Source organism: Grammomys surdaster, unplaced genomic scaffold (genome assembly GCF_004785775.1).
Source record: "Grammomys surdaster isolate TR1022 unplaced genomic scaffold, NIH_TR_1.0 213, whole genome shotgun sequence".
NCBI lineage: Eukaryota > Metazoa > Chordata > Mammalia > Rodentia > Muridae > Grammomys > Grammomys surdaster.
The window spans coordinates 10,280,773-10,305,679 of NW_021604658.1; the positions used below are offsets into that span (position 1 = coordinate 10,280,773).

General features: G+C 38.4%; 1 protein-coding gene across 4 annotated transcripts in view; it reads left to right on the forward strand.

Annotated features, from left to right (window-relative positions):
- Mbtd1 (mbt domain containing 1) overlaps positions 1 to 24,907 on the forward strand; it is a 63,819-nt gene that overhangs the window by 24,788 nt on the left and 14,124 nt on the right. For all 4 annotated transcript variants that reach the window (XM_028772492.1, XM_028772490.1, XM_028772493.1 and 1 more), the window contains exons 5-15: positions 1,413 to 1,546; positions 2,889 to 3,012; positions 5,062 to 5,144; positions 14,486 to 14,603; positions 16,303 to 16,437; positions 16,960 to 17,048; positions 17,538 to 17,772; positions 18,570 to 18,625; positions 19,285 to 19,389; positions 22,865 to 23,012; positions 24,626 to 24,708. In XM_028772492.1, the coding sequence (XP_028628325.1) occupies positions 1,413 to 1,546; positions 2,889 to 3,012; positions 5,062 to 5,144; positions 14,486 to 14,603; positions 16,303 to 16,437; positions 16,960 to 17,048; positions 17,538 to 17,772; positions 18,570 to 18,625; positions 19,285 to 19,389; positions 22,865 to 23,012; positions 24,626 to 24,708 (1,310 nt within the window). The remainder of the gene's footprint in view (positions 1 to 1,412; positions 1,547 to 2,888; positions 3,013 to 5,061; positions 5,145 to 14,485; positions 14,604 to 16,302; positions 16,438 to 16,959; positions 17,049 to 17,537; positions 17,773 to 18,569; positions 18,626 to 19,284; positions 19,390 to 22,864; positions 23,013 to 24,625; positions 24,709 to 24,907) is intronic.

The window sequence follows — 24,907 nt, forward strand, 5'->3', positions numbered from 1 at the left end:
AATTCCAGAATTCCAGACCAGCCAGGGCTACATAGTGAGTTTCAATTGCTAAATATTTTTGCTGTGGTTTAGTGATGTCACACCAGTGTAGAAAATCTTATCACAAAGGAGCAGTGCAGTTTGACATTGTATAGTTCTTGTCAGATTCATTGACCCTTGACTGATTTTGTTTTGTTGGAGACAGGATCTTACTGTGGAAACCAGTCATGCTTTTTCTCCTAGTTGCTAGGATTAAAACTATACACCACTATGGTAGCCCCCCTCTTTTTTTAAATGAAGATAATTAGAAATCTTTTAATGATACAGAGTTTATACAAGGAACTATTCCATTTTTTTTCTCTGCTGGACACAAAGCCTTAGATTTTGGATAGTCTGTCTTGTTTCCATTTTTCATGTATTCATAAGTACTGGTTATGCTTCAAGTGTCTTTTGCCTAACCATTTGGGTGAGACATTAACCTATTAACCTGTTAGGTTTCTCCCCCAGCTCCCCTTAGGTTCATACTAAGGATTGAACGTAGAGCTTCATGAATGCTAGTTTTCTGCCACTAAACTCTATCCCAGCCCACCTTTTAGTGAGACAGGATTTTCCAGAGTTACCCATACTGGCCTTGAATCCACTCTGCAGCCTAGGTAGACCTTCAACCTCTCAGCCTTTCTGCCTCAGACTGCCTGCACAGACCCAGCTCTGTCTTTCTTGAATTGCAGCTTTGGTGACATTTGTTTATGTAATTCTGCCTTTCAAACTATTAGTCATTATGCAGTACCTACCAGAAACAAAGCTGTCTCCTGCTCTGACTAGTTACTAGTAGACTTCTACCTCAGAATTGAAGCTTGCCCCATCTTTCCATGACCCCTGGACATAATTTGACAGAATCCTCTTAATTTTTCTAAATTCTTGTTCTTTTTTGGTTTCAACCTTTGCAGTGCTTTAAAGGCTTTTGCTATCATTTTGTTAATCCTCAGCTATGTTTCAGTCCTCTTAGTCTTTTTCTCATAACCCAATTAAAAGCTAAAATTCAAAACATGTAACAAATATATATATATATATATATGAATGAATGAATGAAAATGCCTGCTAGCAACATGATAAGCATTAGGAAAAATCTTAGTTGAAAACAGGGCCTGTCTCTGTACACACACACTCACACTCTCAGTGTTGGGTTACAGACATGCATCACCATACTCTCCCAACCTTTTTAAAGCCTTTAGGCCTTCAGGAAATTGCTAGACTTTGGAGACACCACTACCACCACTACCATCAGTTCCTGTCTAACTTTTCTCTATCATTTGTGTAAGAGATAGGGAAAAATAATTCATTGCATATTTTTAGATAAGTACCACTAAACAGGTAGAGACATTTGATTTTATTATATGATGTTCATACCGATGTTTTTATCTTATATTGATTAGCTACCTGCGAGATGTGTGGGATGGTCGGTGTACGAGATGCTTTTTACTCTAAAACGAAACGTTTCTGTAGTGTTTCTTGTTCAAGAAGTTATTCGTCAAACTCTAAGAAGGCAAGCATTCTGGCCAGACTTCAGGTAACGGTACAGAAACCTTCTTATTCTTCCTTTGTTTCCCATGGCTTTCACTCCTTGGTCATCTGACTGTGATTCACTGCACTCCACCTCTGCCTACAGGCCAGTGGTTTACAACCTGCACTGTTAGGAATGTAGGAGCCATGAGCAGTGTAAACTGGAGCATCTTACATGGTGAAAACATGCTATCTGAGATGAGCTATAAATTATCTGTATAAATGAATAAGACCTTTTCCACATAAGTACAATTAAATACCTTGTTCTATGTAGAACATAAATCTATTCTCTCTAGTGCTCCCCACCCAGTTTGTCCTTCAGTTCCTATCAAGGAAGAGAATGATTCATTGGGGGTGGGGGTGGGGGTTCTGTTTTGTTTTCTTCCCTCAACTTTGCTCTGTACGTTGGATTTTGTTCTTTGTTCTTAGGGTTTTTATTGCTGGGGTGAACCCCAACTTTGTTCATAATAGGCAAGTTCAGCTTTGTACTTTTGAATTCATCCAGTTTGATGCCTTAACCAAATATGTTTGGTTAATATAACTCACCTTTTTTTTAAAACATCCATGAAATAAAAAGAAAATCATCCTCTTTTAAATATATATTAGTGCTGACAAAGTACTGGTATCTTGACTTCCTTGACTCAGTTGTTTACATACCATGTAAAATTTCCTAAGCCATTATAGTACTGATTTTTGTAGCTATCTTTTGTATGATCACAGTCTCTCTTATTTAATGTATTGTGATCATTACATAGCACTGAGTTATTTAAATCCCCTAGATGAAGGAAATACATCACTTAGATGTATTTCTATATTTCAGATAGACAGTTCCCAAAGATCCTGAGCAGTGGTCTGTACCCAAATGGATGCAGTTTGTCACACTGAATTTGGCCATGATCATTATGTCATTGACCTTTTGCGTTAGCACTAAAGGTATAAACCTCAGTCACTTGCTCTTTGAACATTCAGTTGACTTCTCTTACCATATCAGTAGCATTGCTTTGCAGCTGCATGAGTGAATAACCCTGATTCTGTCTTCTCTAAGGAGAAGTTGAGTATCCACCACATCCTATATTTTAACACTCTATGGGATATAATTTTTATTAACATATTAATTCGCATATTGCTGTTTTAGTCTGCGCCAGCTCTACTGCCCATATTAGATAACTACATTGTAGCAGAACTCAGAAAAAAAAACTCTAATGTTAAAATTCCTTGTATGTTTTCTCTGCTTTAATAATTTTCTAAACCCTCAATTTTTAAGCAGAATGAGTAGTATGCAGTCATGTTAGATTTTGGTTGTGAAGGGATGAAGAAGAATCCTATTTACTTAACTTTTCTTGTTTCAGGGTAAGCCTCCAACAAAGAAAGCAAAAGTCCTTCAGAAACAACCTTTAGTTGCTAAATTAGCTGCCTATGCTCAGTATCAAGCTACCTTGCAAAATCAAGCAAAGACAAAAGCAGGTAATTCTGGTAAGTGTAATAAAAGTGAAATATTATCTATTCACCTAGTTTCAAGTAACAGCATTTTAGCCTCGGGTTGTGTGTGTTTTCTGTTGGTACATTTAGACTGTGTGCTTCCTGGTATCAGATGGTTGGTTGGTTAACTGTTGCAAAGGGGAATAATGGACACAAAAAGATGTTATACTGGTGGTATTATATTTATAAATACAAGTGGGACACTCCTAACAGAAAATACAAACTCTGATCTGGGAAGGCACTTGTTCAGTGATAGTCTTCACCTGGTACATAAGGTCCTCATTCAGTTCGCAGCACAATCAAAAGGAAAATCTGAAATCCAAATGTTTTGAAATCTGTCATTTAAACACCAATAAAGTACGTGTAGACGCCTAAAAATCCCTGAAACTCTGAAATCTGATATACTTTTAGTAGCAAGTACTTAAAAGGGGTTTAACTAATAAAAGCTTGTATTATTTAGCTACTTTATTCTTCTGGTGAGAGTGGATTTTTGGAAGAGGGTTTTACTCTATAGCCCTAGCTGACTGTGATCCTCCTGCCATCATCTATTAAGTGCTTTGAATACAGGCATGTATCATCACATCTCACTGAAGTTTTTCTTTCTAAAAAATTAATTTTGTTTTCTTTTAAGTTTTTTTTTTTTTAAAGATAATTTTCAAAGCCAGGCATTGGTGGCTCATACCTTTAATCCCAGCACTTGGGAGGCAGAGGCAAGTGGATCTCTGAATTTATGCCCAACGTGGTCTACAGAGTGAGTTCCAGGACAGCCAGGGCTAGAACAGAGAAAAACTCTGTCTCAAAACAACGACAACAACAATAATAATAATAATAAACAGTAACAACTTTCAGACTATCGAAATGACTCAGCAGGTATGAGTACTTGAGACCAAGCCTAGAAACCTGAATGTAGTCCCTGGAACCCACATAAGTGTTGGGATCCAGGAATTACCTCACAAACTATATTAACATGGATCTCAGTCAGACACAGCTAGTTTATTTAGCATAGGCTCCCGGACTGGTCGACTAGGCCCGTGGTCCAGATTCAAGAACGGAACCATGACCCTGAGTTAGATCCTACAGGGTTTTTAAGCTCAAAATATACAAACATCAGTTCCCAATTATTTCACCAATCAGGATTTAGGGAGAAGGGATTTCCTTAGGAGCAGGTCTTTGTACATTTATCTTACTCCCTTTGGCTGGGGTATTCACCTGTGTCAGGGGACTTCCCTTGTCCTGTCTTGTCTACTGGGATGTCAGTTACCCACATACACGTCTCCATATTTCTGCCAAGTAGAAATGTCAGTTTCCAGGGAGGTATTGGGAACTTAAAACACTGGACCACTACTCACTATGGAAGTCTTATTCCAAATAGTATATTAAATTGTTGCAGGTGTCTCTCTTATGTTAGAGTCTATCCCAGGGGTAGCTTATACATAGGTGTAGAAAGTGCTTCTGGGTGGTTGGTTTGGCTCCAAGCTTATTGGAGGAAACTATATAAAACAGTTCTACTGACTTCTATCGTGGTTGGTGTCCAGGGACACAGAATATGTAATCAATCTTGGCATTAGAAAGTTTTCCTAGTTGGGGTGGGGGACATCCTCATGAGGATGGAGCCAGGGGGAAGGTATGGGATATGGAACAGTCAGAGGGTAGACCAGACCAGGAGGGGGATAAAATCCGGACTGTAAAAAAAGAGTAAATACAATTTTTTTTGTTTTTTGGGGGTTTTTTTTGGTTTTCAAGACAAGGTTTCTCTGTGTAGCCCTGGCTGTCCTGGAACTCACTCGGTAGACCAGGCTGGCCTCGAACTCAGAAATCTGCCTGCCTCTGCCTCCCAAGTGCTGGGATTAAAGGCGTGCGCCACCACCGCCCGGCAAAATACAATTTTAAAAAAAGAAAAGTTTTCTAGTAACAGCAGAAACATACGAGAAAGTTTCCTTTTAGTGGCAGACTAGCCATATAACTGTCACCTAGGCCTTAACAATAAATAAATTTTTGTAAATAAAATGTTAGAGAATTATATCTAAATTTATTTCATTTCAGCTATCTCCGTGGAAGGCTTCAGCTGGGGTAACTACATCAACAGCAATAGCTTCATAGCAGCTCCAGTTGCCTGTTTTAAGCATGTGAGTATGGAATTTCTTTCATACCATGAAATACTGGATCTTTAAATCTGAATGTACAATAATACCTTATCATCCTTTCTTTTTTTTTTTTTTTCTTTTTCTTTTCTTTTTTTGGTTTTTTTGAGACAGGGTTTCTCTGTGTAGCCCTGGCTGTCCTGGAACTCACTCTGTAGACCAGGCTGGCCTCAAACTCAGAAGTCCGCCTGCCTCTGCCTCCCAAATGCTGGGATCAAAGGTGTGTGCCATCACTGCCTGGCAGCACCTAATCATCTTATCCTTAGAAAGTGTTTGCTTATACCAAAAGAGAAAAATGTTTCTCCTTTACTATACTTAATGGCTAAAAATAACTTATGTTTTGTAAGTAATATCTTCCCATTAAATGAAAAGTCCCTTTTGAGGGCTTTTGAAGTATTAGAGTTCAGGGACAGGTGATTGCCTAGAACATTTGAGGCCCTGTGTCTTTTTTGTCTCCAACATTTAAAAAAAAATAAAAGCATGACACCAGCATGTCACAAGTTACAATATGGCTTGCTTTTTTTTTTTTTTTTTTTTTGGTTTTTTTGAGACAGAGTTTCTCTCTGTAGCCCTGGCTGTACTGGAACTCACTCTGTAGACCAGGCTAGCCTCGAACTCAGGCTGGCCTGCTTCTGCCTCTTAAGTGCTGGGATCAAAGGTGTGTGCCACCACTGCCTGGCGAAATTATTTTGAAAAGTAATAAATGCTGTCTCATCCAGTTTCGTTGTTGAACCATTGGAGACATGAAAATGGGGTCTTCTATAACACACCTGGCTGGCTACCAGCATGTTACATCGTCAACCTAAGACCTTTATCTCAAGAACTTTGGGATTTGATCAAGTAATTTCTAAAAGAGGTGTTTTTCCTTGGTCCTGTTTTGCCTTCAAATGTTAAAAAAAAAAAAAAAAAAAAAAAAAAAAAAACACCCTAAGGAAGCAGCAGGAATGTTTTCTTGTAAGCTGGAGTAAATGATCTGTGTCTTAAAAACAGTGTGAAAGATGTTCTCTTCAGAGCATTTAATGTTAAAAAAAAGGTATCAGATGTCATTTCGCTTTAATCTTAAGATAATTTGCTCTAATATTTCTTTTTTTTTTTTTAAGATTTATTTATTTTATGTATATGAGTACACTGTAGCTAGCTGTCTTCAGACACACCAGAAGAGGGCATCGGATCCCATTACAGATGGTTGTGAGCCACCATGTGGTTGCTGGGAATTGAACTCAGGACCTCTGGAAGAGCAGTCAGTGCTCTTAACCGCTGAGCCATCACACCATCCCCACTCTAATATTTCATAACATGACATGATTAACTTATATTTAAAGTCTGTTTCTGTGCATACATGAACAGGAAAAAAGTTAGAAATTAATGAAGTTTTATTCACACTTAACATTCTGCTAAGGGCTTTATTAAATAACATGTGAACAAAACCGCACATGCTTTCTTACCATGAAATTCAAGTGAGTTCTCATTTATTCTGCCAATGAAGAAGGATTTTTACAGACTCAAGCATATTAATTCACTGATGTAAATGTATTAAATCCCGGTGCATTAATTTGTTGGTTTACTTCCTTTAATGTACAAATGTTAAGCTCTTTGTGGCATGCCATCTAAGAGAACCTAAAATGCAACCTTTAGGTGTTTACCTATGTCAAGTGAGCGATTCCTGTTGTGCTCTTGGTAAATAATGTCAAGCTAGAGAAATAGGTGATGAATGTGGCTCTACCAGGTACAAGTAGAAAGAGAAGTGCAGAGCTGGATATCATCACTCACTGGCAGAAGAGCCCATGCCTACCACTGTACAGCATAGATCACAAGCACAGTCCTCACGCTGTTGCTCTGGTGCTGAGGTGCTCAGAATCCATAGTAAGTCTTCATCCCAGATTCCTGATACATCTGTCTGTTGTCTCTTTTTAAATGGCTTCCATCTTTCTTCAGATCTTCTTTTTAATGTTTTATGTCATGAATTAGGTCATGCCTTTTTATATAAGTCGCCAAGATATTTTAAAAATAGCATTTCAAGGTCCTGAAACTGTAATTTCATTTCCTGTCCATATCTTTGAACAGTTATATGAAATAAAGTTCTTTGTGAATACATCTCTTACAGTAATTAAGTTGGTTGGTTTTGTTTAAAGCTTTGCTATTTTAAGACTGATATGGTCATAGAGCAAGTAATTGTACCCTGGAAATAAGTGTAATTCTAGAAAGGACTGGAAAGCTGTATACTGGACTGATAGTTGTGGTTCTGTGCAGGGGAACTGTTTGAAAGGGGACAGAGATGGTAAGAAAGGACCTTTAGACTTGTAGCAATTTGCTTTAAAAAAACAAAACAAGAATATTTCTATAATTTAAAATTTAGTTTCAGGAACTGGGTGTGACAGCATATACCTATAATGCCAGCACTTGGAAGTTAGAAGCAAGGGCATTCATCAAGAGTTCAAGGCTAGTCTCAGCTACAAAGTGAGTTGAAGACTAGCAATAAAGGATGTTCTGTGGTGTAGATTGGAACAGCTAACTTACACATAAGGATATCGTGACACCTTCTCTTTCTCGCTCAGAACCAGTTCCTGTTCCACTCACATTTCTTTGCTGTTTTCTTTTTGTTAGAGAGGAAACGCTTTGTCTTAGTACAATGAATTGCTTTGTTGCTTTAATCAACAATTTCCATTGAAACCATTTGATTTGAGAGGTAGACCTTATGTTAAATTCAGTTTGACTCCCCAATATTCCCCACCCCCACCCCACCCCACCCCACGATCATTTGATATCTTTCTAAAAAAAGTTACTGATTTGGGCTATAGGAAGGGTGTTACCAGGAATTAATTGCTGGAAAGAGAGACCGTGTCTCATACCATCATCCTTTTAAGACTTAATACATTCTCTAGTAGGGTTTTCTTCTTAGAGACTTGACATCTGCCCTCTTGCATACTTAGGTACCAGATAGGCATCTTCACATTGGTAGAAATTATTTTTCAAACCTAATTGCAAATACACATCTCTAATGTGGGACGCGAAACCAAAGCTGTCTGTTGAAACAAAAATTGGTATGAGTGTGCTGTCCGAATCCTGAACCTGGATTCTCTGCTTAACTAACCTCCTCTCGTGTAAGGGTCCAGATACCCATATTATCACTTAACAGTCAGGCATTTTCTCTTTTGGATTTTCGAGACAGGGTTTCTCTGTGTAGCTCTGGCTGTCCTGGAACTCACTCTGTAGACCAGGCTGGCCTCGAACTCAGAAATCCGCCTGCCTCTGCCTCCCAAGTGCTGGGATCAAAGGCGTGCGCCACCACTGCCCAGGTAGTCAGGCATTTTCAAGTGTGAAATTTTTTAAATTTCTAGAAACAAAGTTTCTACAAAGTACATTATAAGGGTAGAGAGATGGCGCAGCAAGTAAAGTGCATATATTGCTCTTGTATAGGATCCAACATCTATTCCCAGCACTCGTGTTAAGTGGTTCAGAACTGCCTAGAACTCCAGCAACACAGAGATCTGATGCCTGTGCCCTCTATGACCATCAGTTCACGTGTATAAAGACACACGTACATAAAAAAAAATTTAAAATGAAAATAAAATTTAGAAAAATAAAGATATCTACCTTATAGGCAAGCATGGTGTTATATAACTGTAGTCCCAGCACTCAAGAGGCTAAGCCAAGTATCCTGCCGTTGTGTTTGCAGCCAGCCTAAGTTACCCTGAGTGCTAGGCCAATAAAGTGATAGTCCGTGGCTTTGACTAGTAAGTAAGTAAATAAATAAACAAACAATCTTTGGAAACAATCCTGCTGCTGTAGCTAGTCTCAGCTATAAAATGTTCACCAAGTTTAAGGCCAGCCTGAGCAAGTTGATGAGACCTCAGTACCACCAAAAAGATAAGTCTGCAATGAAAATTCAGTCCCTTTTGTCCTTTTTTAGACCTCCATCACAGCAAGAAACTACACTTACTGGTTTGACAGAGTAAACTCTGTCAGAGCTATGGTCTCCAACCCTTGGCCACCCTTTCCTTGACAAATCTTAAGTTGGAAATCACTGAAATGTGGGTATATTTTTACTTAATCCTAAATCAAGCCAGATATGGTGACAAATGTTTATGATCCCAGCAGTCAGGAAGCTGAAACAAGAGCACTGTGAGCTCCAGCCCCACCTGGCTGCAGAATCCGACCTTTATCAAAAGCCTTAAAACAAACGAGAAAGAAATGATCTGTAATATAGTCGTATAGTCACGAAGCTGGCAACTTCTTCAAAACTTTCTAGTCACCTAGACCATCTCTTCAATAAAGCTTTTACTACTTTTTTGAGAGGCTGGATTATAATTTTAAACTTAATTTTCACAAGTCTTCAGTTTTTTTTTCCAGATTACTTTTAATTATGTATATGCTTACATGTGAATATGCATACCTAGTACAGATGCCCATGATGGCCAAAGATATCAGATCCTCTGGAGCAGGAATTCAAGTGGTTGTGAACTCCCTGACGTGGGTGTCAGGAAACAAATTAAAATCCTCTACAAGAACAGTTTGCACTGAGTCATTTCTTCAGCTCTTTTCTAGTTCTTGGTTAGTAGTATCTGGACAAGGAAAAAAAATCTACATAATACTAATACAACCATATACCACTTAGATATGTTGTATGGATTCATCAGATTCACAGCTATTTATATATCGTGTGTGTGTGTGTGTGTGTGTGTGTGTGTGAGAGAGAGAGAGAGAGAGAGAGAGAGAGAGAGAGAGAGTGTTTGATTTGCAGAGAACTGAAATAGAATCTCACACTACATAGCCCAGGCTGACCTGGAATTAAAAATGTTCTTGCCTCTGCCTTGTAAGAGGGATTATGAGGATGTGCCGTCATATCCTGCCTACATCATATCCTGTAGCTAGCTGCCCTATGACTTGGGATTGGGGAACAGTGCTGGGTTTTGTGATATGGATTGTGGGATAATTTGTTGACTGGTTACTTTTCAAAACAGGATTTCTGTAAACCAAACTACTCTGGAACTCATAGCAGTCCTCCTGCCTCAGCTTCTTATATGTTAAGATTGGAGGCATGATCTACCACAAGTTGAAAACAGAGTTTATTTGACCTTTTCATTCTGCCTCCATGAATATACCTGGTATCATTAACATAATATAGTCTTTCTGTTGTTTTTGTTTCTGACCTGGGTGCAGTTTTCCTGAAGAAATAAGTTTTTTCTTACTTATTTGCAATGTGTATCATACATACTTGTTTTAATGATAGAAAAACAGAAGCCCTCTTGTTTTTGTATATGAGTGATAGCAATAGCTTAGCTTCATAGTAAAATTCATGATATAATTTCTTAGATACGTATTTTTGAGAAATACTTCTCCTACTGAAGTTCCCTTTTAGGGTATATTGCCCTCTGTCTTTGACCCACACAGAGAACTCTGGAAAATACATAATATAACTTCATTATAACTACAGATAAAACCTCTGTGTATTATCTTAGATTATAAAATGTCTTTCTAATGAAAATAAACCTTGAGTTGGTTTCTGGCTCTTACTGTTCCTCCCCCACTAACAGAAGCATAAAGTGTGTTCTCTGCAAAGGTAGCAAGCCCCACACTGAAAGTCGCCTGCCTGCCGTGGGTTTACAGGGAAACTTAAAAGGAAGCCTAAATAAACCTATGTTATTGTCTTAACTTCGTACTCTTTCTTAGAGTGGATTTTGTTTTTTGCTTTGTTTGGTTTTTGGTGGGGGTCTCCTGGTGATTGGCTATGTTTTGTTTTATTTTAATTAAGGAGTTTTAAACCCATAAGTACTAGTGTATAACCGTAATCTTACCACTTCCTTGTTTGAGATGCTGAGGCAGGAGGATCACAACAAGTGTAAGGCTAACTTAGTCTACATAGTGAGTTTCAGGTCAACCTAGACTACAGAGTAAGACCTTGTCTCAAAAAGAGGGTGGAAGGTTTTAAATTAGTGACAGTCTTCTTCCTTTTTTACCATATGTATAGCATTTTTCTCAGACATTTTCATGCGTTCCATTTTTTCTTGTGTCCTACATCTCTATGCTAGCATTATTCCCACGCTGCCCCCCAATAGGTTCTTGTGTCTGATCAAAAGGTGAGTATACTTTCTAGAGAGAATGAGACGATGGTAAAGTTTTGTTCTGTTTTGTTTTGTTTGGTCAGGGTGGAAATTGAGAAAGGGCCTTGCTATGTATCCCAAGCTAGCTTCAAACCCAGAATTCCTGCATCAGCCTCCAAGTACTGCTATTACAGATGTGCAACATTGTGCCCAGCTTCTTTTCTTATCTTTTATAATCAAATTTATTTAATCTTTCTCTAATAGATACACTGTAGTAACCATATACAGTTTTTTGTTCTGAGGAATCATAATGATGGAGTTTGCTTTATCATGGGGATAAATGCTTTCTTGGTTTCCTACCTGCAATTTCAAGTCTAACCTCTGCCCATTTATACTCTCTGAAGGTTAGTCGTGTTTATCAAAAGTTACAGGTTAGCAGTGCTATAGAAGGATATCTTTGTCTCTGTTAGCATTATGTTTGCCCTTTGAGAATCTGCATACCAATCATCTGGGCTATTTGGACCATCTGGGAATGTTCTTGGAGTAAAGGAAATAAGACTTCCTGCCAGATTATTTTCTTTCAGATAGATAGATGAAGGTTATCATACATTTGTGTTGGGGACCCCCTCAGCATTTGGATTTGGCCATCTCTACAGGACCTGATGACAGCTTACTTTGCAGGGAAGGAGAGTCGCTCCCAGATAGCTCTCACAAGTGGCCCTGGAGCAGGAAGTGGTGGAGCAGATCTTCCTTGTTTGGGAGGAGCCTGAGGTAGACCTCGCATCCTGAGTCTGGAAGGTAAATTTGTTGTTACCTGTAAATGATGGTTCTGCTAGTTCATGCTATGCCAATCCAGACTTTGAAGGTCTCCCTCCTGCCAGCAAGAGAAGGCAGATGACTTGGATGAAGATGGCTGTCAAGCCCTGGGTCATTCAGTCTTCCACACTTAAAAGAATATTCATTTAAAACCAAAGGGCAGATATATCTATGAAATCACTATTATTTCAACACATCGAGCACATACTGTGTTGTAACTGTAGTGCTCTATCTTGTTGATGTTTGATTCTTCATTTTTTTTTTTTTAATAGAGTGAACTATATGGATTGGTTTAAGAGGGCCTAGCAGAACCACAACCTTACAGGCAAGAACAAATGTCACTTTCTGCTACTTTCTCCTATACCAATCCAGACTATAGGGACCAAACCAAAGATCTCCCACTCAAGTGAACATTACCTCTTTTTGTTCTTGTTTGTTTTTAAGTAAACATTGATATGTCTTTTCTTTAATAAATAACATTAAAAGATATTTTTTCCAAAAATAATACCGAAGCTTTAAAAAGGAATCAGCACAATAAGTTGTCAAGTCTAGCTGAGAAAGGAGTCCTGTATGCAAATTTCATTTAGTATTGTGCCCACCTAATCTGTAGCATGTCAGCATAGCCATGCCTCTTCTCAATAAAAGTCTAATTCACAGATTTGGCAGTCCAGCAAAGAGTAGCTACCCTGGTATAGTTTAATGCAGCTTTAATCATGCATTTACCTGAACCTAGCTTCTCTGGTTAATCGTCACAAGAAACAAATATATGGCCTTTGTATTAGTATATGTTAGCTTAGTCTATACTACCTGTCTTCCTTCTAGCCTCGCCTTTTCTAATCATATCTGCTGGCATTAGGGATGGCCCTACAGTCTAGAGTGATGTAGGGGGAGGTAGCAGAACCTGAAGGGTCCAGTCTTCTTGTTTAAAAAGGAAAAGCAGGTATGATGGCGCACACACACCTGTAAGGCTAGCACTTGGGGTGTGGGGAGGCTGTGGCAGGAGGATTTCAAATTTAAGGCCAGTGTGATGTACATGGCAAATTCCAGGCCAGCCTGAATTACATAGCAAAACCCTGTGTCAAAGGAGGATGGGAGTAGTTTTATTTTTTACTCCTCTCTTGATATATATATATGTGTGTGTTCCCTCCCCCATAATTACAAACAATTGAGATTGGGCATGTCTCCAAGTGAGTAAGGTATATTCATTGCTTGCTACTCAAAGTGTTAGCCATTACTGCTATGTCTTTGGCTTCTAGATCTATCTTAATTCACTATTTTTTTAACATTCTGTTTCCTTCAGTGATTTATTAACTGTTTAGAGGACAGGAGTTAAATATTGCTTTAGATTGACTGACTGGGTTCTGGGTTACCATCACAGTATTAGGGGCTTTTCCTTTGACAGAATATATTTTCTTTCCCGGTGTCCATATTTGCTAGTTGATGTCCGTGCTTGCTTATCTTTTAGTTTTGAGGCTGTTTTGTTTTTACCTGATTTATCCCTTATTAGCAGGTCTTCAAGAACCTTGCCCTTTTTATTTATGTCCAGTGTTCTACATGTCATGGAAACGTTGGTTATCCAGGGTCACAGAGACTAGAATTTTCAGCACTAATGAATAAGTATAAACTCGTGTATTTGACTTAATTTACTGTTGCATAAAATCCAAGTAACTGTATATTGCCTTGTAGTTTAGGAGTTTGTAGAAATGGTTCGGGAACATGTTACCTTTGGGAAATGGCAGTTGTTATACTCTTAAGTACTTTTCTCAGTCGCCATTCTAACCAGTGGGGTAGAGGCCTGTGGTCAGCAGCTCTAACACTGGAAGTTTTCTTTTCATAGTAATTGTTGCATAAGAAATTTTGAAATAATAAATTAACTTTACAGTAGGTCTTATTTCCCAGATCTCTTCAACTCCCTCTTTAATTACCCTTCCCCTGCTTTTTCCTGTCTGTCTTAATAGACTGTATTTACATTATGTGGATTTAACTTGCATTTCAAATATAGATACCTGTTCTATTTCTCTGGGTCATGGATCATGTCGAATGAAGCCTGTTAATTGAGATTATTCTTTTCTACTCTTGGGCAAGATTTTTAGAAATGAAGGGGTAAAGTATTTTTCACTCAGTACACATTAAAGACACTGAGTTCCTCAAGTTAGCTTGATATATGATGTCCGCCAAGTTTGTGATTCAGGTTTTAGAATAATTGTTACGTAAGTGTTGCATTTGGTCTGTTGAATTTCAAAGTCAACATGGATCTAGTATTTGTAGATTCTGTCTTCTGTCTTGAGTTTGATCCTGACTCTGGCTTTCTCCGAGTAAAATTCTTTACAACAAGAAATAGAAACTATGCATTAAGAAAAAAAATGAGTGGCTAACTTTATTTGAATATTCCATTGCTGATGATACTTAATTTTGAATATTTCATGCTTATGTTACTAAGATGTTAATTTAATAATTTTTGTATGACAGGCACCTATGGGGACCTGCTGGGGTGATATCTCAGAAAATGTAAGGATAGAAGTTCCCAATACAGACTGCAGTCTACCTACCAAAGTCTTCTGGATTGCTGGAATTATAAAATTAGCAGGTGAAAAGCATACATGGTGATTTACTTAAAAATGCCAGTGACACAAACTTTGTTTTAAAAAATGTATACAAATTTTGCAAGTATTACAAAATAAATAATATATATGTAGGAGTTGGCAGATTTTTTTATAAATAGCCAGACAATAAATATTCTTGGATTTGTGGCATTTGCAGTTTATTACACTCCTGTCTCTATTCATTTTAACTTGTGAACAACTATACCAGCATATAAACAAATGTATATAGCTGTAGAATTTTATTTGTGAAATTTCAGTCTATCTCATAAAGCTGTCACAACTTTATCTGAAGGAAGTACTGTCCTTCAGTTCTTTCCAGCCATTTAAAAAAAGAAAAATCAAACAGTATTCCAAACCAGCCAGATGGACTTAATCTCCAACTTGTCTCCCAATAACAACACTAAATCACTAAATATTGCTTCACTGTCCAGTGTCCATAGAGTTACCTAAAGGTGGCTTTGATGCCAGGTGTAGTGGCCCACACCTTTAATAGCAGCACTCAGGAGGCAGAGGCAGGTGGGTCTCTGAGTTCAAGGTTAGCCCCAGCTATGTAGCATGATTCAGATCAGCCTGGCCTACATAACAGAAAGAAAGAACTGTCTCAGAGAAAAAAAGGTATCCTGGAGTGCTGAGGGGATGAATTCAAGGCCTGAGTGTGCTGGGCAAGGCCTCTCCTAGTAAACTACATCTGTGCCTTTGATCACTCTGGCAAGAGTCCTAGACTCTGTATTTTCTCCTGTCCTCTCAGACCTTTCCTTGAGACATCTGTCTACATAAGCATTCTTTAAATGTTTCTGTTATTTGTTGTACAATTAAAGACAGCATTTATGTCCCAGATGTTTGAATCACTTGCATGTAAATAGTTCAAAAAATCAGCACATTTACTATCCAAGAATTACTCCTAATTACTGATTCTGGTTTTATATTTCTGGTTTTTCTTTTTGCCTCCTATGTCTTCCAATTATATTCTTTACTATTTTGGTAGTAAGCCTTGGAGAGGCAGGGCCTACTACTCCTACAGCAAGGTGAGAGACAAAGGCAAGAAAAATTCCCCAAAAACTCGTATACTAGCAGGCAACAAAGAGATCCTGTCTCAAATACAGTGAAAGGGGAGGACCAGTACCTGAGATTGCCCTCTGACCTGCATGCATGTACACACACACCCCAAAACAAAACTCTTAAGAACGATTTCAGAAATGTTAATCATACTTATCACCTTAGCACTTAGAAGGTGGAGAGTCTTCAGCCCTGTAGTCGATTTGAGGCCAGTTTCATCTACATGAGACCCTACTACCAAAGAAAACTACCCATTTTCAGGAAACTATCCTCCTCCCACTTTTCTCCACTGTAGTGTTCTCCATCCCCAGTATTTGAGAAATTATAGGTAAAATTGAAATACAGAGAAAAAAGCCATGCTCTGAAAAATTGTCTTTGTATTAACAAACGATTCTCAAAGTTGAACAATAGTCCAACAGAATCAGTATTGGCCAGGGACTTAGAGATTTTCCACACCATCCCATTCCCTAGCATGGGACCAGAGTCCTTAGAAGGGGCTAACCTCTGTTAATAAACGGCAGGTGATTCTGCTACAAGGGGACAGCAAAGCTTGACAGCCATTACCTTAAGAGCTGTATCATTTTAATTTTGTTTCTTACTATGTAATGACTGATTTGTTGGCTTTAGGTTATAATGCCCTTTTGAGATATGAAGGATTTGAAAATGATTCTTCTCTGGACTTCTGGTGCAATATATGTGGGTCTGATATTCATCCAGTTGGTTGGTGTGCAGCCAGTGGAAAACCTCTCGTTCCTCCTAGAAGTGAGTGGCCTCATAGTCGTTTAATTCTATTTTAAACTTCAGATCCATTTATCTTATAGGTATGAATATTTTGCCTGTGTGTGTGTGTGTGTGTGTGTGTGTGTGTGTGTGTGCGTGCGTGCCTGACCCCACAGAGGGCACTGGAGCCCCTCAAAGCTATAGTTTAGGCAGTTGTGAGCTGCCACGTTGGCTCTGGGAATCAAACTCTAGTCCTGCAAAAGCAGCAGCAAAGTGCACTGAGCCAGCTCTCCAGCCCACAGTCATTTAAAACAAATGTCTCAGTGGTGTTTTATGCATAATATTCTAAAGTAATACAGAAATTAATATGGATATTTTTTATGTCAAATAATTCTTATGCTAGCAAGACATACTTATTTTCTCCATGCTTGCTACCTTCAACCAACTTAATACTCATAACTTGTTGCTAACCTTGTTTCTTTGTTTTTTAGAGTTCTTTTTTTTTTAATTATTAATTTGTGAAACAGTCTGCTAAAGGATAACTAGATATTTCTTTTATTTTAGCTGTTCAACATAAATATACAAACTGGAAAGCTTTTCTAGTCAAAAGACTTACTGGTGCCAAAACGCTTCCTCCTGATTTCTCACAAAAGGTAAAAACAGAATCCTTGAAGAATTGAAGAGCTCTTTTAAAAGAATGATTTAGAAAAGCTTTTAAAGAATTGTAATGTCTGAACTGTTAAATACCAAATACATTTTCAGAGAAGATGACTCATACCCATAATCCCAGTACTGAGGAGAAGGGTGGCTAGAAGTTTCCTCTAGGCTAAAGAGTGAAACCCTGTCCCCCAAAACAAAACAAAAGCCAGGCATGGTGGTTCGTACATTTAATCCTTGCACTTGGGAAGCAGAGGCTACAAATTCAAGATTAGCCTTATCTATATAATAGCAGGTTTCAAAACAGCCTGGGCTACCTTGTCTCTCATAGATCAGATTGATTAGATAGATAGATAGATAGATAGATAGATAGATAGATAGATAGATAGATAGATAGACAGACAAGAAGGGAGGACAATATTAAAGCTGCATATAGACCTCTGTCATGAGTCTCCAACAAGATGTTTTTCTGCTTTTGTTTGAAGGTTTCTGAGAGTATGCAGTATCCTTTCAAACCTTGCATGAGAGTAGAAGTAGTTGACAAGAGGCATTTATGTCGAACAAGAGTAGCAGTGGTAGAAAGTGTAATTGGAGGAAGACTACGGCTGGTGTATGAAGAGAGTGAAGATAGAACGGATGACTTCTGGTGCCACATGCACAGCCCCTTAATCCACCATATTGGGTGGTCGAGAAGCATAGGCCATCGATTCAAGAGATCTGGTAAGCAACTGTCACAAAAACTTTCAATAATGTTAGTGAGGCTGACGAACTTCTTGGTTGTTTCTCCTACCTACAAAAGTGCAGATCTTATGTTCCTTCTACTTCCTATCCATTTATTATAATGTACATTCATACATGAGACCGTGGGTTTTATTTCTGGCACAAAAAGACAATTTTCATCCCTTTTTCTCACAACTACAATTGTACTCTTTTTTTTTTTTTTTTTTTTACTCTAGACCATATGAAAGCTATAATGAGATGTCCTTTCCACCTAATTTTAATCTAAATGGCAAGATTGAATTTAACTAGACTTGGTATGAAACACACAAAAGCATTGTTGTAGAGCGGCCTAGTGGTGCAGGCCTGTAGTCCCAGCTATGCAAGAGGGTCAGGCATGATCATCATAAGTTTAAGAACAGCCTCAGCATTTTAGTGAGCCCCTCCCTCAAAACAAAAAGTGAAGAGAGCTGTGGGTATAGTTCAGTACTGGAGTATTTGGCATTTGTGAGGCCCTCTCTTCTCAACACCACACCAAGAGGAAAAAAAGCTTCTGATACTGTAATTCCCTTATTGTGGAATTAGCAGCATTGTAATTAACATAAATGTAATAGCATATATGCATGTGCTCTGGAAACCAAAAGGGCTATTATTATTTTCACCACCACAAATGCAGAAAACATGGGGGTTTTGCCATAGTTTAGAATATTACTACCTTGTGAGTTTGAACTCTTCAAGGAGGTGTGGTATTTGGTCTTCTCAAGAATGCTAACAGACTAGTCTATAACTTTTCCTTGTAGATATTACAAAGAAACAGGATGGACATTTCGATACACCGCCACACTTATTTGCTAAGGTAAGTTTCTGCAAGCCCTCATTTATAAGTCAGGTTAAAAGGGCTTGTTGCATTTCCTAAAATTATGGATATCACATATGCTCACTTAAAAATTAAAATCTTCATAGTCCTCAGGTTTCACAAATCCTTAATAGACCCATTCCTAAACTATGTGTATTCGTATATTCTTTCTGTTCCCTAAGGAAACTGTGAGCTATAGCATTAGGTAGGAAAGGGCATCTAGTAAGTGTTTGCAAGTTGGGAATATTTTCATCATTAAAGTAAAAACATTTAGGAAGCTGAAACAGGAGGATTAGTACAAAGCCAGCCTGTGGATAGTTTAGCAGCTTCAAGTACTATGCATGTCCTATTACTCTGAACAGCTGTAAAAAGCATGGTTGAGATACCATGGAATGCATGTGTAATCCCAGCACTCCTACAGCACAATAGGAAGCACAGATAGGAGTATCACCTGGAAGCATGCAGCTCATACAGACTGTGGTACACAGTGCAGTGGACATAAGAGGGAGACCCAACCTCAACAAGTGGGAAGGAAGAAGTGATTCTCATAAGTTATCCTCTGACCTGCATGTGCTTGGTGGCATGTACACACATACATACATACACACACTAAATAAATAATTCTAAAAGACGTGTAATAGTGTATTTCATTCCTGTAGGTAAAAGAAGTAGACCAGAGTGGAGAATGGTTCAAAGAAGGAATGAAATTGGAAGCTATAGATCCATTAAATCTTTCTACAATATGTGTTGCAACCATTAGAAAGGTAAGAGAATATATTCCAAATTAGGAAAATTCTATCAGAGGAACTGGGTTTAAAATCAGAACAGGGTCTCGAGCAGGTTTGTATTGAAAAAACATAAGTGGGGTTGGGGATTTAGCTCAGTGGTAGAGCGCTTGCCGAGCAAGCTCAAGGCCCTGGGTTCAGTCCTCAGCTCTGGAAAAAGAAAAAAAAGAAAAGATAAAGAAAAAACATAAGCATGTCTGGATCTTCATTGGGAAGAACTTTCTAAATAAACTTGAGTTCTGTTGTCAGATCTGTTTTATTTTTTAATGTGTTACAGTCAAAGACTTCACAACCCCTTTTTACCCAGAACTTTAATGCAACCCATGACATACAGGTTTGTGGAATACTTGTACAAACCAAACACAAATACATCACAAATTTATTTTTAAACTATTTTTTGGAGCTAGGCATGGTAGTGCACACCTTTAATCTCAGCACTCAGGAGGCATATTTCTATGAGTTCAAGGCCAGCCCGGTCTACAAAGCAAGTTTCAAGACATCCAGGGTTCTGTTACACAGAGAAACCCTGTCTCAGGAAAACAAAACAAAAAAAAGCCACCATGGCATATGTATAATTTTACCCTTTATTATTAAAAACAAAAATCAGATTTACACACTAATGAAATTGTTATGTTTGTTGCCCAATAGGGCAATCCAAATATAGGTTAGTTTGATACTTACACACTGAAGAATAAGGTAAGAAGAAATAGTCCTGAGGTCAGATGTGAACTAGAATATTGCAGGAAGCTTCTGTTACAACGGCATCCACAGTACAATGTGGGGAAGAAAGAGTCTATTTTAGCTTAACCTCTATAAGCCATCAGTGCAGAACTTAATGTACGGAAACAGACCACAGAGCAGTGCTGTTCACTGACTTCCTCAGCTACCTCTTATTCCTGTGAGCCAGGGTCTCCCTACTTAGCCTTGGCTGGCCAAGAACTCATAGAGATTCACCTGCCTCTACTTCATGAGTTCTGGCATTAAAGGTTTATGCTACCACTCCTAGCCATCTGGGACCTACCTGCCTAGGGATGGAACCACTCACAAGGAGCTGGTCCTTACTACATCAATTATCAAGAAAATGTCTCACTGACGTGCCCACAGGCCAGTTTGATAGAGACAGTTCCTCAGTTGAGTTTCCCTTTTTCCTGGTGACTCTAGCGTTAACAGAAACTAATCACCGCATTAATGAAATGGCAAGTGGTTAACATGCATACAATATGTATTCAAAAAAGTTGGGGCTGTGGCTGTAGCTCAGTGATAGAGTGCTTGCCTAACAGATGCAAGGCTCTTGGATTGATACCCTGTACCCGCACACACATATACCCCCTAAAATAGTCAGGCTCTAGAGTTGGTTCCACAGTTAAAAGCACTTGTTACTCTTGCAAGAGGATCTGGGTTTTTGTTCCCACCACCCACACAGTGACTCACAACCATCTGTGAGCCTAGTTCCACGCACTCTGATGCCATTTTCTGACATGCATGAGTACCAGGTACACATGCTACAGAGACATACATACAGGCAAAATACTTTTTAAAAAATTTAATGAGTACTTTAAATTTTTTTATAAAAGCAAGAGCCAGATGTTTGAGATAAGAATTGTGAACTAAGTGATATTTTCTAAAGGATTAAAGAAGTAGCTGTTGGCTTGAGGCAATGAACTAGCTCTCAGAGAGTGTGTTCAGCATGGAGATCAAATGGATACTGAGGCTCTGCACGGGAGACAAACTCCCCTTAGTTGTGAAGTTGATAGTGTCTGAAGTCATTGGAATGAAGCAAAGAGCTAAAATCAGAAATCTAAGGGTTGGAGTTGAAAAGCCAGCTAGCAAAAGAGTCTGACAAAGACTAATGGAGAAGTGACTGCTAATCAGTAGACTAGAACATGACAGTCTGAGGGTGTAGAAGGACAAAAAGTAAAAGTCATTAATCAGGTGTCATATAAAATACGATTTAAGAGCAGGCATAGATAGTAATGAATGCTTTTAATCTCGACATTCAGGAGCCAGAGGCTACAAATCTCTTGAGTTTGAGGCCAGCCTGGTCTACATAGTGAGTTCCTAGCCAGCCAGGGCTACATAGTAACATCTTGTCTCACTAATTAAGGTTATATTTGAAGAGGGTAGTGTTACAGACCACTGGATTGAGAAAACAAGGTTGTTGGTGAGTTTTTCAGGCTAAATAAGGATAGAAAGGAGACAGCAACAAGTTGTATAGTATTTACCTTGAACTAGGTCTCAGAGCGCAGTCTACAGAATTCACTGCAATAATATCCTTATGCCTTGTGGGTTTTGAACCTATCTCTCTCTTTTTTTTTTTTTCCTTTCTTGGTTGTTGAACAGGGTATAAAATACTTTCAGTGTAATGGAATTAGGAAATTAAGGGCGTAAAACATCATGTGTTTGGACAAGGTCCTGTGATAATTGAGCGGATATAGACATTTATTGTGTTCAAAATAAATGTGGGGAAAAACTAGACATGGTTCTACAAGTCTGTAATTCCACACTTGAGAATTTGGACCAAGAGGATCTCAAGTTCAAGGACTAGTATTGGAAGGCAGGAATGCTGCTTATTAACCGGAGTGTAAGGCATGATTACAGAGTTGAGAGGACTCTTGGTTGGGCCCAATCAGTCTTAGTATCATAGAAGAATATGGTAAAAGACAGCAAGCTGAAGCTTGAGGAAGGTGGAGAATTAGCAAAAGGTTTTTTTCTATATAAAAAGTCGGAAGAGGGGGGCCTAGAAAGATGGCTCAGTGGCTAAGATCGCTGACTGCTCTTCCAGAGGTCCTGAGTTCAGTTCCCAGCAACCACATGGTGGCTCACAACCATCTGTAATGGGATCTGATGTCCTCTTCTGGTTTGTCTGAAGACAGCTACAGTGTACTCACATACAGTAGGGAGGGAGGGAGAGAGGGGGAGAGAGAAAAGTCAAAAGAGAAGGAAAACATTATCATGTTAGGACTAACAACCTGACACTTAACCGCTAGATGGTTATTTTTATCCCGTTTTATTTTTTGTGTTTGTGTAGATATTAGGATCTCTTCACTATGTGAGTTCTGTGAATTGATCTCTGGTCATTAGACTTTGGGAACCAAGCATTTCACACACTGGGCACTAGGTGGCTTAGTCATAAAAAAGTATTTCAGTCAGTAATTGGCCAAAAACATTCATTTTTCAAAACATCTTAAGTCATCTCTTTGTAAACCTTGCTTTTCTGAAATCAATTCTGTATGATGTTTGTTTGTTGGTTTGTTTCTAGTATTCATTAACAATTTATATCAGTTTCTCGTTATTGTATCTCTTTATTAAATATCCAATGAGGAAGTTTTTTTTTTTTTTTACTTGTAAAGCATCTTTATGTAATAGATTTTCCTTTTAGAATGTTGTTTAAAATACCATTTTTTGTAACAGTGGTATTTATGTTCAAGTACTTGGGATTTTCTTGATTTCAAAGGTGCTGGCTGATGGATTCCTGATGATTGGGATTGATGGCTCAGAAGCAGCAGACGGATCTGACTGGTTTTGTTATCATGCAACCTCTCCTTCTATTTTCCCTGTGGGTTTCTGTGAAATTAACATGATAGAACTGACTCCACCCAGAGGTACTCCATCCTGGTATAAACACTCAGTTTTTAGCCTTGCTTTGTTTTTGTTTTTGCTTTGTTATGTGCTTTAACACAGCCCTAATCTTAATTATTGTATGTATATTTACACACAATATGTGTGAGTATGTATAGATAGACTAAAACATACAAGAGCTGTGAGATAGTCTGAAGACAAGCCTGGTAGTGCATGTCTGAAATCTCAGTACTTGGGGGCAAGGCCAGGAGGACCACCCACAAGTTGGAAACCTGCCTGTTCTATATAGTGGGTGCAGGCCAGCCAGGGCTATACAGCAAGACCCTGCCTCAATGTTAAGTAAAGTAAAAATACAATCTTTGGGGGCTAGAGAGATGGCTCTGGTTAAGAGCACTGACTGTTCTTCAAGAGGACCTGGATTCAGATCCCAGCACCTACATTTTACCTCACATATGTCTGTGACTCCAGGATCTGACATTCTCACACAGAAATGCAGGCAAAACACCAATAAAAATTTTGAAACCCACAACTTTTTTTGGTATGGGTGTTTTCCCTGTGTGTATGCCTGTACCTCTTGTGTGCCTGGTGCCTGAGGAAACAAGAAGAGAGCATCAGATCCCTTGAAACCGTAGTTAAAGACAGTTAATAGCTGCAGGTGCTGGAAAATGAGGCCTGTTCTTCTGGAAGAGCAACCATTGGTCTTAGCTCCCACATGAACATTTAAGTATCCACTTAATGGATACTTAGCCTTCAAGAAAAAAAAAAAAAGACTCTCTTTTTAGATTATCATATGCCTTTTAAAATTTTTGTTTTGTTAAGACATGATCTCTGTATTCTTAGCTGGTCTGGAACTTACTATATAGACCATAGATACTTTCCTGCTTCTACCTCCGGAGTGCTGGGATTAAAGGTGTGCACAACCACACCCAGCTATCCATCTTTTAAAACAAAGTTCTATGTCTTTAGCAAATCTTATGGTTTAAAGTGACCTTTAATTTTTAATTTTTGACCTTTACCTTGGATTTTTCTCTAAGATGGGGTTAAGGCAAAAAAGATTTGTTGAAAGTATAATTCAGTTAATATAGTTTCCTGGGGAAAAAAAGAGTATTAAATGTTAAACTGTTCTAAAACCTAGTGTTGCAAGGAGTTGTAGTGGCTCTTGGTTGTAGGAGCACTTGTCTAGCATGTTGATGTCCTCAATTAGATCCCCATTAAGACACACACACATGCACACACAGCAGATGTCTATCCTTGAAGTAAACAGAAAAGAATCACTTTTGCATTAAGATAAGGAGGCATGCACATGTGTCTGAAAAGGAGAGACATCTTCGTAATATGGTACTAGAAGTTCTTCATATAACCAAGTAAAGTAGTATCTCTTGAGTCCCATACCTGGAGGTAGAGACAAAAGAACTAAGGAAAAGGCATTTACCTTCTACTGCATAGCATATTTGAGGCTAGCCTGAGCTATTTGGGACCCCAACCTCAAAAATAAATATATATATTTTTTAAAATAGAATGAAAAGAAATTATCATTGCCACCTAAAAATCTGAGATTTCCTGTACTGAGTTACTGACATTTTAAGGTTATGCTAATTTTAAATGTACTGTTACCTAAACCAGTTGTATTTTTTAGGTTACACAAAACTTCCTTTTAAATGGTTTGACTACCTCAGGGAAACCGGCTCCATTGCAGCACCAGTAAAACTATTTAATAAGGTAAATCTGAATGGTAGCATGATGATGACATAAGAATGCAACTTATTCTTGAGTTAAAGTTCTTTGGCTTATACTAGAATTTCTCAATGAAAATCAACAAAAAAAAAAAGTGAGTGTTTTCTTTAGGGAAAGAAGCAAGTTTATGAACTGTGTGTGTGTGTGTGTGTGTGTGTGTGTGTGTGTGTGTGTGTGTGTGTGT